This window comes from Ursus maritimus, unplaced genomic scaffold (assembly GCF_017311325.1).
Source record: "Ursus maritimus isolate PB19 unplaced genomic scaffold, ASM1731132v1 scaffold_10, whole genome shotgun sequence".
Classification (NCBI taxonomy): Eukaryota; Metazoa; Chordata; class Mammalia; order Carnivora; family Ursidae; genus Ursus; species Ursus maritimus.
In genome coordinates, this window is record NW_024423344.1 from 78,192 (window position 1) to 94,888 (window position 16,697).

Genomic DNA, 16,697 nt, shown 5'->3' on the forward strand with positions numbered 1-16,697 from the left:
CATTTAAAATAAAACTGGGATTTTTGCTATGAAGTTGTACAAGCTCCTTATATATTTTGGATACTAACCCCTTATCATGTAGATGGTTTACAAATATTTTCTTCCAGGGGCACCTGGGTGGCTCAGTCAGTTCGGGTCCTGGGGTTGAGCCCCGCGTCGAGCTCCCTGCTCAGCGGGGAGTCTACTTCTCCCTCTCCCTCTGCCCCTCCCCACCACTCATGCTCTCTCTCTCTCTCTCTCAGATAAATAAAATCTTTAAAAAATTTTTTTCTCCCATTCCATAGTATGCCTTTTCATTTTTCTGATTGTTTCTTTTGCTGTACAGAAGCTTTACAATTTGATGTGATCCCATGTGTTTATTTTTGCCTTTGCTGCTTCCGATTTTGGTGTCATATCCAAAAAAATCACTGCCAAGACCAATGTTAAAGAGCTTTTCCCCGAAACAACCACTTTCTTACACCATACACAAAAATAAACTCAAAATGGATTAAGGACCTAAACATGAGACCTAAAACCAAAAAAAACCCTAAAAGAGAACACAGGCAGTAATTTCTCTGACATTGGCCATAGCAACTTCTTTCTTGATATATCTCCTGAGGCAAGGGAAACAAAAGTAAAAATAAACTATTGGGAGTACATCAAGGTAAAAAGCTTCCCTGAAACAAAGGAAACAACCAACAAAACTAAAAGACAACCTACTGAATGGGAGAAGATATTTGCAAATGGCGTATGTGATAAAGGTTAGTATCCAAAATATATAAAGAACTTATAAAACTCAACACGCAAAAAACAAATAATCCAATTAAAATAGGGCAGAAGTGGGGCACCTGGGTGGCTCAGTCGGTTAAGCATCTGCCTTCAGCTCAGGTCATGATCCCAGGGTCCTGGGATCGAGCCCCACATTGGGCTCCCTGCTCAGAAGGGAGTCTGCTTCTCTCTCTGCCTCTGCCTGCTGCTCCCCCTGCTCATGCTCTAATAAATAAAATCTTTAAAAAAAAATTTTTTTTAAAAATAGGGCAGAAGACATGAGCAGACATTTCTCCAAGGAGACATCCAGATGGCCAACAGACACATGAAAAGATGCTCAACATCACTCATCATCAGGGAAATGCAAATCAAAACCTCAATGAGGTATCACCTCATACCTGTCAGAATAGCTAAAATCAACAACACAAGAAACAAGTGTTGGTGAAGATGTGGAGAAAAAGGAACCCTCTTGCACTGTAGGTGGAAAAGTGAAGTGGTGCAGCCACTATGGAAAACTGTATGGAGGTTCCTCGAAAAATTAAAAATGGAACTACCCTATGATCCAGCAGTCGCACTACTGAATACTTACCCAAAGAATATGAAAACACTAATTTGAAGAGATATACACACCCCTATGTTTACTGCAGCATTATTTACAGTGGCCAAACTGCAGCCCACGTGTCCATCAACAGATGAATGGATAAAGAAGTGGTGTGTATGTATACATATGCATATATGTACATATGTATATATATGTGTGTACATATATGTATACATATACACAAACATGTATGCATGTATACACACACACATACACACAATGGGATACTATTCAGCCATAAATAAGAATGGAATCTTGCCATTTGCAACAACACGGATGGAGCTACAGAGTATTATGCTAAGCAAAATAAGCCAGTCAGAGAAAGACAAATACCATGATTTCACTCATTTGTGGAATTTGAGAAACTAAAGAAATGAACAAAGGGAAAAAGACAGACAGACAAATACAAACCAAAAAGCAGAATCTCAACTATGGAGAACAAATGGATGGTTGCTAGAGGGGAGGTGAGCGGGAGGGATGGGTGACATCAGTGAAGAGGATTAAGAGTACAACTTATCACAATAAACACTATGTAATGTACAGAATTGTTGGATCACTGTATTGTACACCTGAAACTGATGTAGCACTGTTATGTTAACTTACAATAATTAAAAAAAAAAAAAGACAAAGGGCTTTTTCCCTATTTTCTTCTAGTAGTTTAACAGTTTAAGGTTTTAATCCATTTTGAATTACCTGTGCAAGTGGTCTAAGATAGCGTTCCCATTTCATTCTTTTGCATAGGATTACCCAGTTTTCCCAGCACCATTTATTGAAGAGACTGTCCTTTCCCCATTGAGTATTCTTTGCTCCCTCATCAAATATTATTGACCATACACCTGACTGGCTCAGGCAGAAGAGCACACGACTCTTGATCTCAGGGTCATGAGTTTGAGCCACACACTGGGTGCAGAGATTACTTAAATAAATAATAAATAAACTTAAAAATATATATATTATTGACTATATACAAATGGGTTTATTTCTGGGCTCTTAATCTGTTCCATTGGTCTATGTGTCTAAGTTTATGCCAATACCACACTGTTTTGATTACTACTGTTTTGAAATCAGGAATGGTGATGTCTCCAGATTTGTTCTTTCTTTAGCTATTCAAGGTCTTTTGTGGTTTCTCTTGAATTTTAGGATTGTTCTTTCTACTCGAAAAATACCATTGAAACTGATAAGAACTACACTGAATTTACAGATGGCTTTGGGAAGTATGAACATTCTAATGATATTAATTCTTCCAATCCATGCGCACAGGGTATCTTTCCATTTGTCTGTGTCATCTTCAATTTCTTTCATCGATGTCTTATAATTTTCAGAGTACAGATCTTTCACATCTCCTTGGTTAAATTTATTCTTAAGTATTTTATTATTTTTAATGCTATTACAAATGGGATTTTCTTTCTCAGATAGTTCCTTGTTAGTATAAAGAAATGCAACTGGTGTTTGTATGTTGGGTTTATATCCTATAATTTTACTGAACTCATTTACTAGGTCTAATAATTTTTTGGTGGAGTCTTTAGGGTTTTCTTTTTTTTTTAAGATTTTATTTATTTATTTGTCAGAGACAGCTTGAGCACAAGCAGGGGGAGTAGCAGGCAGAGGGAGAAGTAGGCTCCCTGCTGAGCAAGGAGCCAGATGTGGGACTTGATCCCAGGACTATGGGATCATGACCTGAGCTGAAGGCAGACGCTTAACTGACCGACCCACCCAAGTGTCCCTCTTTAGGGTTTTCTATATAGAAGATCAAATCATCCATAAACAGAAACATTTTTACTACTTCTTTTCCAATTTAGATGCCTTTTATTTTTCTTTCTTGCCTAACTACTTTGGCTAAGAGTTCTGGTGTATTGACTAGAAGTAGTAAGAGTGGGCAATCTTTGTCTTATTCCTGATCCTGGTGGGAAAACTGCCAACCTGTCACTGTTGAAAATGTTAGCTGTAGATTGGTCATATATGAAAACTATGCTTTTAACATCCTTATTACCTTTGCATCCTTATGTAAACATTTCTATAGGACAAATTTCAAAGAGTGAAACTGCTAGGTCAAGAAATATAAATATATTTCAGTGGGCACTTCCAAATGACCCTAGGAAAAAGTTGTAACAAATTCTATTCCTACTAACTGTAACTATATGGTCACAAAAACTAGATACCTAAATCTTAAATCTCACAAATTTTCTGTTCTCCTTCCTTCATCCCCTCACCTTTCTTTTTTTTTTTTATAGTGAAACATTTAATGTATTTCTATCTTAAGATAAAAAATAATGATGCTTTCCATTACAAATTCTATTTTTTTTAATGATTTTTTATTATATTATGTTAGTCACCATACAGTACATCCCCGGTTTCCGATGTAAGGCTCGATGATTCATTAGTTGTGTATAACACCCAGTGCACCATGCAATACGTGCCCTCCTTACTACCCATCACCGGTCTATCCCATTCCCCCACCCCCCTCCCCTCTGAGGCCCTCAGTTTGTTTCTCATAGTCCATAGTCTCTCATGTTTCATTCCCCCTTCTGATTACCCCCTCTTTCTTTATCCCTTTCTTCCCCTACCAATCATTCTAGTTCTTATGTTCCATAGATGAGAGAAATCATATGATAGTTGTCTTTCTCTGCTTGACTTATTTCACTTAGCATTATCTCCTCCAGTGCCGTCCATGTTGCAGCAAATGTTGAGAACTCGTTCTTTCTGATAGCTGAGTAATATTCCATTGTATATATGGACCACAACTTCTTAATCCAGTCATCTGTTGAAGGGCATCTCGGCTCCTTCCACGATTTAGCTATTGTGGACATTGCTGCTATGAACATTGGGGTGCATATGGCCCTTCTCTTCACTACGTCTGTATCTTTGGGGTAAATACCCAGTAGTGCAATGGCTGGATCATAGGGTAGCTCAATTTTTAACTTTTTAAGGGACCTCCACACTGTTTTCCAGAGTGGCTGTACCAACTTGCATTCCCACCAACAATGTAGGAGGGATCCCCTTTCTCCACATCCTCTCCAACAATTGTTGTTTCTTGCCTTGTCTATTTTTGCCATTCTAACTGGCGTAAGGTGGTATCTCAGTGTGGTTTTGATTTGAATTTCCTTGATGGCTAATGATTTTGAACATTTTTTCATGTGTCTGTTAGCCATTTGTATGTCTTCATTGGAAAAGTGTCTGTTCATATCTTCTGCCCATTTTTTGATTTGTTTATTTGTTTCTCGTGTATTGAGTTTGAGAAGTTCTTTGTAGATCTTGGATACCAGTCCTTTATCTGTAGTGTCATTTGCAAATATCTTCTCCCATTCCGTGGGCTGCCTCTTAGTTTTTCTGACTGTTTCCTTGGCTGTGCAGAAACTTTTAATCTTGATGAAGTCCCATAAATTCATTTTATCTTTTGTTTCTCTTGCCTTTGGGGATGTGTCATGAAAAAGGTTGCTTTGGCCAATGTCGTAGAGGTTGCTGTCTATGTTCTCTAGAATTTTGATGGGATTCCTGTCTCACATCGAGGTCTTTCATCCATTTGGAGTTTATTTTTGTGTATGGTGTGAGAAAGTGGTCAAGTTTCATTCTTTTGCATGTAGCTGTCCAATTTTCCCAGCACCATTTATTGAAGAGACTGTCTTTTTCCCACCGGATGTTTTTTCCTGCTTTATCAAAAATTAGTTGCCCAAAGAGCCGAGGGTCCATTTCTGGGCTCTCTATTCTGTTCCATTGGTCTATGTGTCTGTTTTTGTGCCAGTACCATGCTGTCTTTGTGATCACAGCTTTGTAGTACAGCTCGAAATCCGGCATTGTGATGCCCCCAGCTTTGTTTTTCCTTTTCGACAGTTCCTTGGAGATTCGGGGTCTTTTCTGTTTCCATACAAATTTAAGGACTATTTGTTCCAGTTCTTTGAAATCCCCTCACCTTTCTTAATGACTCGCTATCCTTCTGCTCTTATCTGTATCAGTTCCTTTTCTGTTGTATTGTCATTTCATTACCACCTTGAGTTAAAAGCTTTGTTAAGCTATTTTCAAACTAAGCTATTTTCAAACACTCTGGTTTTCTAATGAATGCAGTCAAGTTGCAAAATGCCCCCAAAAGATTTATAAGCAGTTTACTACTGTCATTCATTTTGCTACAGCAGTTTACATGCTGTCATATCCTATTTGAATTGTTCATACACTGTATGTGGATTTAATATTGCCAGGTAGGAGAGTCTATTATGGACTTTGGTCTAATTCAGTTCTATTATTTCAGAAAATTTTTCTTGTACTGAATTTTTTTATAATAATTTTTTATTATGTTATGTTAGTCACCATACAGTATATCCTTAGTTTTTGATGTAATGTTCCATGATTATTTGCATATAACACCCAGTGCACCATGCAATATTGCACTGATTTTCTTAACTACCTTCTTGGGTTCTGTATTTTCCAGACATCAATAATCTTCCTGATAAACTCTTTTAGTCTTTCTAACATAATTCTGATCTTTTCTCTAAATTCTTTAATCTTTTCCCCCTGCTTTCCCTGAGAGTATTCTCAAGTCTTTTTTTCACACCAGTGATTCATTTTTTTAGTTGGGCTTGTACTCCAGGGAAGGAAGCCAAAATTTGCCCCTTTACATTAGATTACAAAATGAATGGCAGATATACCCTATGACAGACCTTGGTTACACAGATGCAAAAGGGCACAGAAGAAACATAAATTCCCTCTCCCACGCAGTTTCTATTCTAATAAAGAGACAAACGATGTAAACAAACAGCTGGTTAAGTTATGTGTGTATATGTATGATGCAAGGGGAGGTTATAATTTTAAATATGGTAGCCTGGAAAGCATTCCTGGAAAATCCGATTCTGTTTCATGGGTTTTCACTCCCTACAGATGAGGAGCTTTTTCTGAGGCTTATTACATTTTCCTTCTTATTTTTCCTTTACAGTATATTTGCCACACCATTTCTTTGCATCCGGCTCTCAATGAACTGCAAAATGATACCTAAAACTTCTATTTGCTCTCATATAGTATGTTATTTCTTCTTGACACCCTTCCTACCTAATCTGACATCTACTGGTAGCCCCACCTCACTCTATCCCAGCAAAAGTGTGATGACTAGGTGTTACCCTCAATCATTTTTCTGTAATCAGAGAATAATGGTGGGAGAGAAGAAAATTTCTTGTGTCACTGAATAAGTCCTTTTTGAAAAATCTGGCTTCTACACTCGCCTGAGCATATTCTTTTGAATGTCTCATGCTAGGGCTCACTTCATCAGCCACAGAATTATCCTACTCCTGTGAGCTTTGAAGTCTTCCAGTGGCTCTGGAATGACAAGCCCTGGTGGGAACCTTCCACTCTCCACTGAGGTCCCAAGGATATCATATTCTCAAGGGTTTTTCCTTAGCTTTCCCAAAAAGTACCTTACTCCTTTAATCAACATCCTTCCAGACTGTAGAGTATTACCGAAAATTCGCAAGACTTAACTAACTCCTCTTGTTACTGCTTCTGGGAGCCGTGGAGGTAAAGACAGTGAAACATCTCAACACAATCTCTTTTCTTGGCCATTATTCTTTGTAGCTGGTGCTTGAAGCTAAATTCTTAATTTGGCTGTTACTGCTAAAAGGTTTCCCCTTCATTTCACCATTTTTATTCAAAGGACTCAGTTATGGGTTGAATTCTGTCCTCTGCCAAAAAATAAGTTGAAGTCCTAATCCCCAGTACCTTTGACTTATTTAGAAATAAGGTCTTGGAGCACCTGGGTGGCATAGTCGGTTAAGTGTTCAGCTAAGGTCGTGATCTCAGGGTCATGAGATCAAACTCCATTTACGACTCCGTGCTCAGCACAGTGTCTGCTTAAGACACTCTCTCCCTGTCCCTCTGTCCCTTCCCAGGCATATGTTCATTCTCTCTTTTCTGCTCTCTAAAATAAAGAAGTATTTAAAAAAAAGAAGAAGGAAGGAAGGAAGGAAGGTCGGTCTTTACAGATGGACTCAAGATGAGATCATACTGAATTCATGTGGATCCTTCCTCTAATACAGTTGGTGTCCTTATAAGAGAATATCTGGATACAGACACACAGGGAGAATGCCTTGTTACAAGAGAGGTAGAGACTGGACCAATGCAGTGGCAAGCCAAAGAATGCCAAGGATCACCAGCCACAACCCAAACTAGGAAGAAGTAAGGAAGGATTTTACTCAGGAGTCTCAGAGGGAGCATAGCTCTCCTGACATGCTGAGCTCAGACTCCTAGCTTCCAGAACTGTGACAGAATACATTTGTTGTTTTAAGGCACCCAGTTTGTGGCAGCCATGGGAAACCAGTAGTCTCCCATTCTTTACTTTTTTACCTTTCTGAGTCATTTTATTTCAAGTGTGCTTCTTGTTAACAGACTATATACTTAAACTGTATTTTTTACCCAATCTCAGATCTTATTCTTTTTAAGGGGAATTTAAACAGTTCACATTTACTGAGATCATAAACATCATTGGTCTAATTACTGCTAGTTCCAGATATTTTTGCCACTACTTAAAAAAACATTCCATGTGACACCTCAGTGTATAATAGAGCAGAGCAGTTAGGAACAAAGGTCTCTGGAGACAAAGGTTCAAATCCTGAGTCTAGTCTACTAGCTCTAAAATCTTGGGAAGTGTGGTAGGCAGAATGATGCCCACATACTAATCCTGAAAACCTGTGAATGTTACCTCACTGGGCAAAAGGGACTCTACAGCTGTAATTAAGGTTAAGAACCCTTGAGATGGGAAGATTATCCTGGATTACCCAGGTTGGCCCAAACTATTCATTAAGTCCTTAAAAGCATATAACCTTCCCCACCTACAGAGAACCAAAAAGATGACTGCAAGAAAAGGGCATGGCCCAGAAGCCAAAAAACCAGGAAGCTTCTAGAAGCTTAAAAGACAAGCAAACAGATTCTCCCCTAGAGCCTGCCGACACTGTAAGACCCAGTGTTGGACTCCTGACCTTCAGAAATGCAATCATAAATTTGTATTGTTTGAAGCCAGTAAACTCAGGGTAATTTATTACAGAAGCATTAAAAAAGTGATATATGGGGGTGCCTGGGTAGCTCAGTCGGTTAAGCATCTGCTTTCGGCTCAGGTCATGATCTCAGGGTCCTGGGATCAAACCCCACATCGGGCTCCCTGCTCAACAGGAAGGCTGCTTCTCCCTCACCCTCTGCCATTCCCCCTACTTGTGCTCTTTCTCTCTCCTCTCTCTGTCAAATAAAAAAAAATCTTTTAAAGAAAAAAAAAAGAAGAAAAGAAAGAAAAAATAAACTGGTATAGGAAGTTACTTAACCTCACTAAGCCTAAGTTTTTCATGACAAGAACAGCACCTACCTTATAAGATATGGTGAGGATTAAGTAGCATATATAAAGCAGTTAACATAGTGCCTAGTGCCAAGTAAATGTTCAATATACATGTTTAAATAGTTAAGTAGTAATAATATAGGTCCAGTTTATTAAAAAGTACCAAACTGGCTTTACATGTAGTCATTTCTCCATCAGTCTATAGGAAAGCTGTATCTCTTCCAGAAAGTATCATTTAAGATTCACTGATATAAATCAGAACAGTGTAAAAAAGCAGCTATATATGGGATTTAAAATAAACTCTGTGAGTTTAGCATGGAACAAACGTGTATACTGAAGATAAACATATATGTGAAATGTGCAGAAGGCACCCTGACAAACTGACCTGGACTGTAAGAATACAGTCACCTACATATAAATGTTTTACTATAAATGAATATTACAATAATCTGTTACTGAATTCTTACAACGTCCAGAGTTCTCATAAGAGTGGTACAGAGCGGCCAGGAAAAAAAAATTCTTCCCCTCCCAATTTTTTTTTTTTTGAGAGAGAGAGAGAGGGAGCGTGCTTGTGCTTGGGCAGAGAGAGGGGGAGAGAGAAAATCTTATGCAGGCTCCATGCCCAATGTGGAGCCCAATGCAGGGCTCGATCTCATGACCCTGAGATCATGACCTTAGCCGAAATCAAAAGTCAGATGCTTAACCGACTAAGTCACCCAGGCACCCCCCCCACCTCCAAATTGTATTTCATCAGTGTCTTCAAGATTCTGATCCAACTTCACCGCCAATGTTAACAGGTGTGAAGTGATAAAGCTTGGCTTTCTTGTGGCTCTACATCCCTTCTTCAGAGACAGCAAATGGAGCAAGAACCACCAAGGGAAGGAAAAGACTGCGTAATAGAGATGTCAGTGCTCTTTTAAAAGAAATTTACATAAAAAGAACAGGATTTAAGAACCCATTCAAGGGGCGCCTGGGTGGCACAGCGGTTAAGCGTCTGCCTTCGGCTCAGGGCGTGATCCCGGCGATCTGGGATCGAGCCCCACATCAGGCTCTTCTGCTATGAGCCGGCTTCTTCCTCTCCCACTCCCCCTGCTTGTGTTCCCTCTCTCGCTGGCTGTCTCTATCTCTGTCGAATAAATAAATAAAATCTTTAAAAAAAAAAAAAAAAAAGAACCCATTCAACTATGCCCATTACCCAGTGTACATCTAGTAATGAAAAAGAGTGCAAAGTGGCTATATACTAATACTTTGTCACTCCCAATATAATGGGATCTCGCCTCCACAGCTCTGGAGAAACAGAAACTAGGACAAGGGTTATTAGGCATGGAATAAGGCCCTGCTATATTTGTTTCACACATCCTCTGGAGTCACTTATTCTGCTGCCTGAAGGAAAACTCCATTCTCATTCTTTTCCCTTGCTGATAACTGGAAATTAAAACACAACACTTTTTAAATTAAACACATAAAAACCCAAAACTTACAAACAATCATCTGTGCTTTCTGCACAAAGACTGACAGTTTTCCCATCTCGGCAAACAATCTGTAGCATACAGTCTTTTGGCTTCCCATCTGGAGGCTGAATATCTGTGAAAAATAAGTAGAATAATGGAATATTTATATGATTTTTTAAGGACTCATTCTTACCTAACAGCTCAGATAAGCAAAGGACCAGGATTTCAGAACATTTAAATAACAAAACATCTTTGTTCTGCTCTACAGAACCAAGCACATAAATCACAACTCTGTTTCAATTAAACTTTCTGCAGGAGGGGCACCTGGGTGGCTCAGTCAGTTAAGTGTCTGTCTTCAGCTTGGGTCACGTTCTCAGGGTCCTGGGATGGAGCCCCCATCAGGCTCCCTGCTCAGTGGGGAGTCTGCTTTTCCCCGCCCTCCCCCCCCAACTCATGCGCTATCTCCCTCCCTCTCAAATAAATGAATAAATAAAAACTTTAAATAAACAAACTTCCTGCAGGAAGAACAAGCAGGCCCCTTCTAGAGGGCAATCCATATACGGAGATGTATAGAACAGCCCAGATATTAGAAGAATAAGCCCCAAACATTGAAAAGCATTACTGAGCATCAGATAACAGAATACTTATGGCTTTTATTCACAGGAAATATTAAACTGAAAATATTAAACTGAAATATTAAACTGAAAATATTAAAGTGAAAATCATACTTTTAAAGTAGCTCTGTGTACCAAGAAATAAGGTCTACCATATTTGAGCCTGGTTTAGGTAGCTATTTCGAAAGCTAGTCCATGGACACTTGTGTTTCAAGAACTAACACGCAGGGGCAAGACGTTACGACAACAATGGTTACTACAAGGAGATATGCCATTTGTAACCCTTTAATTTGAAAACTATTATATAGGAGCAGGACATTTCAAACATCAATGTTTACTAAAACAGACTCTTTATTCCAAATAGAAACAGAGCTAATAAACAGGGAAGTCTACATATACCTTAATTAGAAATAGAGAAGTCTATACTTATTAAAAATCTATTCCTTTAAAATGAAGATAAGGAATAACTCGAGGAAATCCAGGCATCATGGATTTTTAAGTAACTGACTGGTGGTATCATCAATAAGATGCCTGTTACTACCTAGGATGGTTCCCTCTTTCTTGGGTATCCCAGCACTCTGGTTGTTCTACACAACTTTCTCCATGACAGAGCAAGGAATGTGGACTGCTGGGGCTGATTCAGATGAGAAAATTAATCTGCCCCAACCACACGATTCATGATCCAAGTGTATGGGTGCCCACTGTGGCTACCTCCCTTCTTCGATGAAAGATAAAACCCTTCTTTGGTCTGTCAATGAAGGCAAAATGAGTAAGGAAGATAATTCAACTCCCACCAAGAATGGGGAAGGGTAGAGGACAGAGCCAGACTCACTTACCCCGACACTCATGCCCGGTACGGATATTGATGCAGTCCACTGGCATATGGACCTTATCCTCAACACTCTGCCGAGTTTGATCATCATAATAGATCAGGTGACCATCTGACCACAGGTCAAACCAATTCTTCTTCCAACGCTTCAAAATAGTACCTGAAAAAAATGAAAACGTTGGTTTTGAGCCAAAAAAGCAAGGACTTTATCCTCTAGTTCACAGGTAATTGAAACAAAGGAAACTTTCCTCTGGCCCCATAAGTATACATGCATACAGTTGCCCAGAGCACTACATCAAAATGGAGACGAAAGCAGACTCCAATGGCACAAACACCCATGCTTGTACCAGGCTACATGCCGCTTACACTAAAGATACTAAGAATGCTGTAACTTAATAGTCCCAATTTTTTTTTTAAAGTTCCGTAAGACCTTGATTTTGATAACAAGTGTTGGTGAGGATGTAGAGAAAAAGAACCCTCATGCTGGTGGGAATGTAAATTGGTCAGCCACTGTGGAAAACAGTATGGTTGTTCCCCAAAAAATTAAAAATAGAAATACCATATGGTCCAATAATTCCACTACTACTTACCCAAAGAAAACAAAAACACTAATTCAAAAACATACAGGCACCATGTTTAATGCAGCATTATTTACAATAGCCAAGATATGGAAGCAACCTAAGTTGCTAAGTGTCCATCAATAGACAAATGGATAAGGAAGATGTGATATTTATATACAATATTATGTAGTCATAAAAAAGGATGCGATTGTGCCATTTGTGATGACATGGATGGACTTAGAAGGTATTATGCTAAGTGAAATAAATCAGACCGAGAAAGACAAATACCATATGATTCCACTCATGTGGAATCTAAAAAAGAAAAAAAAAAGAATAAACAAACATTAAAAGCAAAAACAGACACATAAAAGGTTGCCAGATGGGAGGGGGTGGGAGGGATGGACAAAACAGGGTAAGGGTAGTTGGAGATAGAGGCTTCCGGTTATGAAATGAATAAGTCATGGGAATAAAAGGCACTGCATAAGAATACAGTCAATGATATTGTAATAGTGCTGTATGGAAACAGACGGCAGCTACGCTTGTGATGAGCATAGCATAACAGAGTTGTACACCTGAAACTAATGCAACATTTTGTCAACTATACTCAAAAAAATTTAAAAAACCAATAAATAAATTAATAAATAAATAAATCCTTCATTTTAAGCTAATGAAACATCTAATATTTAATTTTCCACGTAGTTTATCTTCAGTTTCCCAGTAGTATTTAACTTCGCTAGACTGATCAGAGAACACTGGACTGTGAAGTCTCTATATACAAAGAACAATAACACCCTCCTCTTTTGAAAAAGTTTGCCCGTTTCTCGAAGAGCTTTCACATATACTCTTCTCTAACATTCACCGTCCCTTAAAGCCCATGGCGTGGGAGGGTCTCCCTGCCTCGGACAGATGCAGAAGCAGGTTCAGACACTGGGTGTACCTACAGTCAGGACACTGACTCCCACCCTGTGTGCATCTGTCCTGCTACTCACACGTCCCTATCAGTTTAAGAAATTCACCCTATCATTTGTAATCTTGGCCTAGACACTTAACTTTATGAAACTCAAATATCCCTGTCAGCCAATAAGGAAAACTAAAAAGCCAAGTCAGTCACCCCTGCTCCTTCCTCACACCCAGACAGTACCTACCACTTCCTTTGTTCCTGTAGATCACCCTTCCTAGCCATCGTGCACAAATCCCACTCCATGTACCTCTCCTTATGCTCCCATAGCCACTACTGGTGTTAACGAAATATGCACCATATCAGCCTTCCAAATTTCTTTAACCACTATCAGGCACTCTCCTTGCTAAGATGGGCATCCACAGCACTGTCCCAAACTGATAAATAAGTGACATCAGCATCCATTTGATTGGCAGCCCGTGAGCTGTACAAAAACTACAAAATAGAGCCACCCAAACACATAGGTGGAGAATCACCAGATTAGGGAGTTCTACCCAAGTATCTCACCTGCCACCAAAGCCCTGACTACAGATTCCCAAATTAGGCTGTCCTCCAGTGTAGCAATGACAAAAAAAGGAATCCTCCAGACCGCTTTGCATACATGTAACCATCTGTGTACCTCTGCTACCCCGAGAATAGAATACATCTCACCTCTTCTTACTTTATTAGGATAGTTCTGATTTTTGCAAAGGAAAATTAACCCACACACTGGAAGATGGGGAAATGGAGTAAGTCTTCTGAATATACACTTCAAGACTGCCATGGACCAGGACACTAGAAAAGTCTGTACAACTTATTTAAAAGACATTTATTTTGTGTATGTCATCACGTTAGGCATTGATAGGAAGAGACAAAAAATAGTCAAAATGGTCCCTGTTCACTTATGTTGACAGAACATTTACATTGAGTCATGTTGGAGAAAGGAAAGCTTGTCCTCAAACAAGGGTGCAACAAAGCCTAAAGAGAAAACCAGAGGATATCCAAAGGGCCAGGAAAGGAAGGTACATCCTCAAGGTCCAAGCAAGCCTCTCCACATCCCCTGACAATTTAGGGAAGGATGGGATCACAAAACCCAAAACATAGAAACTTATACAAAGACTGGGGCTAGGCTCCAATACGCCAGGACTTTCTTTTTAAAGCCAACACTGCTCTACCTATTCTTAGAATACAGAACTGTCACACACCTTGAAAGGACACCTGGTTCTGCTCCAGGTCTGGGAATGTACAACTAGTGACAGGACAAATAAGCTGAAGGCTTGCCTCCTGGTAGAAAGTGTGTCAATGCTGAAATGACACATTCTTGAATCTGAATACAGGTTTGCCACCCACAGTGTTAAGTTACCTAATATCAGTAAAACTCAATTTCTACAACTAGAAACCAGGATAATGCCACCTACCTCACAGAGCTGCTGTGATAAGTACATAACCCCCTGCTCATGCATTCTCTCTCTCTCTCTCTCTCTCATGCTGACTCTCTCTCCTTCTCTCAAATAAATAAAATCTTAAAAAAAAAAAAAAAAAAAAACAAGAAAAACAAAAAACCCTGATTCTCTTCTGCAGAGTCCTTTTGGAGATCCAAAGACTAGTTTTAGATATACTCACTCCCTCAAGTCAAATCTTCATCTCTATAATTAAAGTCTCCAGTATTTCAGAATCTTTGTCATTGTTTGATCCCCAAAGAAGACAGGCATTTCCCACAGAGACAGCAATACCTCCATGCTAATATGTCAAAGTTCAGCTTGGTTACATTCAAGCAGGGACTCGAGTCAGCCATGAGTACTAGAGCACACTAGTGAGAAAAAGAAAAACCAGCAGGGATTACCACGATTCCCCGGTTTCTGTCAAGGCAGCAGCCAAGAAGGAACTCTGTGTGAGCAGAAACAGAGTTCACAGAGCTGTAAAAATTTCCCAGAGGAAATCCAGAGCAACACATTAATAAGATTTTGACATTTGTTTTTAAATGCAATCTGTTTCAGCAAAAGAAATAAACATGTACCCTAAGGCAACACTAAACCCAATCCAACAGGCTCATGTTCTGTACTTACTCTGTCGCAGCAACCATCCACTCTTCACAAATGCCATTTTTCCACCTATAAAAGAAACAGCCAGGTTCAAAGTTATAAAAAAGAATGGCCCATACAAGCTGTTTTTCACTCACAACACTTCTGACACCAAACACGTGGGGTCTTTCCACATTAACAACCAATTCTCCAAATCTCAGGACAACAACTAGATGTCTACTGATTCAACTTGATTCCGACCTGGAATTAGCATCAGACCCCACAGGTTAAGGGCTCAGTTCCACAAGAGTGCTCGCACTTTATAAACAAGTTCTGAGTCTCCAGTATTTCTGACCTACAAATTGCGGGTTCCCACAACCTCTCCTCAAATTTGATAATTTTGCCAGAATGGCTCACAGAACTCAAGACAGCATTTTACTTACCATTTCCTGTTTCTTATAAAGACTACACTCAGGAAAAGCCAGATGGAAGAGATGAACAGAGCAAGGTAAGGGTGGGCCTTTCATGCCTTATCTAGGCACACTGCCCCCTCCCAGCACCTCCGTGTGATCATTAACCCAGAAGCTCTCAGAACCCTGGCATTTAGGGGTTTTAAGGCGGTTACATTAGGTAGGCATGACTGATTACATTACTGACCACTGGTGACTGAACTTAATCCCCAACCTCTTCCCATCCCTGCAAGTCCAGGGATGGGGCTGAAAGTTCTAACCTTCTAATCACAAGGTTAATTTCCCAGGCAATCAGCCCCATCCTAAAGTTATCTAGGGGCCCAGCAAGAGTCAGCTCATTAGCATAAACTTAGACATGGTTGAAAGGTGCTTATTATGAATAACAAGATACTCTTAGCACCTCTAGCTCAGGAAATTCCAAAGGTTTTAGAAGTTCACATATTTCTTGTTATATCACAAAATCACAGCCATCTTATCTATCTCTCCATCCTGATCTCTTTCTGCGTCAGCTGAAGAAGGCACTAAAGCAGTTTTACCTCACTGGCCATCTGGCAATTACCTAATACCTCCTCAGTAGGGCCAATACAACTCCTCGCCCCACCTCCTACCTTCCCTGCCCCCAACTCTAGGCTTTCGGCCCACCTTACTAAATCTAATACCACACAACAGGCATAAGGCAGCCCAGGAACACTAAGATTCAGCTCTGTCAAGGACTTGTGGCTTCTCCTAACACGCCCAGTGTCCTGGGGCTCTGGGGTCCACTGCCTCAGCTTTATACCCGGTGTGCCCAGTCAAATTCACACAGCCCAGTCAGATGTTGACTGGTGTCAACAGACTGAGAGGCCTGGTCAGAGAGAATTCCAGAAGTTAAGAAAAAGTGTGATAAATTTAACTCCATTAAAATAAAAATCTGAGCGGCAAAAAAGTCAAAAAGACAAAAGATTAAGAAAAAACATTTACAACTTATGACAGCAATGAGTTAATTTCCTGCACGTACAAAGCTTGTCACATGTAACAGAAATGACAATCATCTGGCAGTTCACAAGAAAAGAAACATTAATGGGCAATAAATTTGTAAGATATTCAATTTCTCTCTCAATTCAACAGACAAAATTCAAAACACGAGCTAACGATATTACCTATCAGACGGGCACAAATGAAAAAAAA

At 39.6% G+C, this 16,697-nt stretch overlaps 1 protein-coding gene across 4 annotated transcripts in view; it reads right to left on the reverse strand.

Annotated features, from left to right (window-relative positions):
* The window catches only part of PLEKHB2 (pleckstrin homology domain containing B2), a 61,000-nt gene that overhangs the window by 33,899 nt on the left and 10,404 nt on the right, over positions 1 to 16,697 (reverse strand). For 3 of the 4 annotated variants that reach the window (XM_008692091.2, XM_040620992.1, XM_008692090.2), the window contains exons 2-4: positions 15,106 to 15,150; positions 11,550 to 11,702; positions 10,130 to 10,232 (exon numbers count right to left, since the gene is read on the reverse strand). In XM_008692091.2, the coding sequence (XP_008690313.1) occupies positions 10,130 to 10,232; positions 11,550 to 11,702; positions 15,106 to 15,142 (293 nt within the window). In that variant the 5' untranslated portion in view covers positions 15,143 to 15,150. Of the gene's footprint in view, positions 1 to 10,129; positions 10,233 to 11,549; positions 11,703 to 15,105; positions 15,151 to 16,697 lie in introns of those variants that run through there. The other variant, XM_040621009.1, reaches the window with a different exon arrangement.